This window comes from Corvus brachyrhynchos, unplaced genomic scaffold (genome assembly GCF_000691975.1).
Source record: "Corvus brachyrhynchos isolate BGI_N302 unplaced genomic scaffold, ASM69197v1 scaffold617, whole genome shotgun sequence".
In the NCBI taxonomy this organism is placed as follows: Eukaryota; Metazoa; Chordata; class Aves; order Passeriformes; family Corvidae; genus Corvus; species Corvus brachyrhynchos.
Window position 1 is genome coordinate 100,552 of NW_008239062.1, and position 279 is coordinate 100,830.

General features: G+C 68.5%; 1 protein-coding gene across 1 annotated transcript in view; it reads left to right on the forward strand.

The window, feature by feature from the left end:
• SNRNP200 (small nuclear ribonucleoprotein U5 subunit 200) overlaps positions 1–279 on the forward strand; it is a gene marked incomplete at its 5' end in the record, with an annotated part of 78,572 nt that overhangs the window by 25,770 nt on the left and 52,523 nt on the right. The window contains 1 exon segment of the mRNA XM_017739196.1: positions 199–260. Coding sequence (XP_017594685.1) covers positions 199–260 — 62 coding nt within the window.

Genomic DNA, 279 nt, shown 5'->3' on the forward strand with positions numbered 1-279 from the left:
CTGACTTGTGAGGGCGGGGAGGGGCTGGGCTGGAATTCCCAGAGGAGCAGCTGGCATCGCTGGGCGTGCCCAAGGCCAGGCTGGACGCTGTGGGGCGTGGTTCCCGTGGTGGGGCCGGATGAACTTTGAGATCCCAGCGGCTCCCCGATCCCGCGGATCGCCCTCAGGGATCGCACCGTGTCCGTTCCCTTTTCCCAGGACGAGATCCACCTCCTCCACGACGACCGCGGGCCCGTGCTGGAGTCGCTGGTGGCCAGGGCCCTCCGCGACATCGAGATG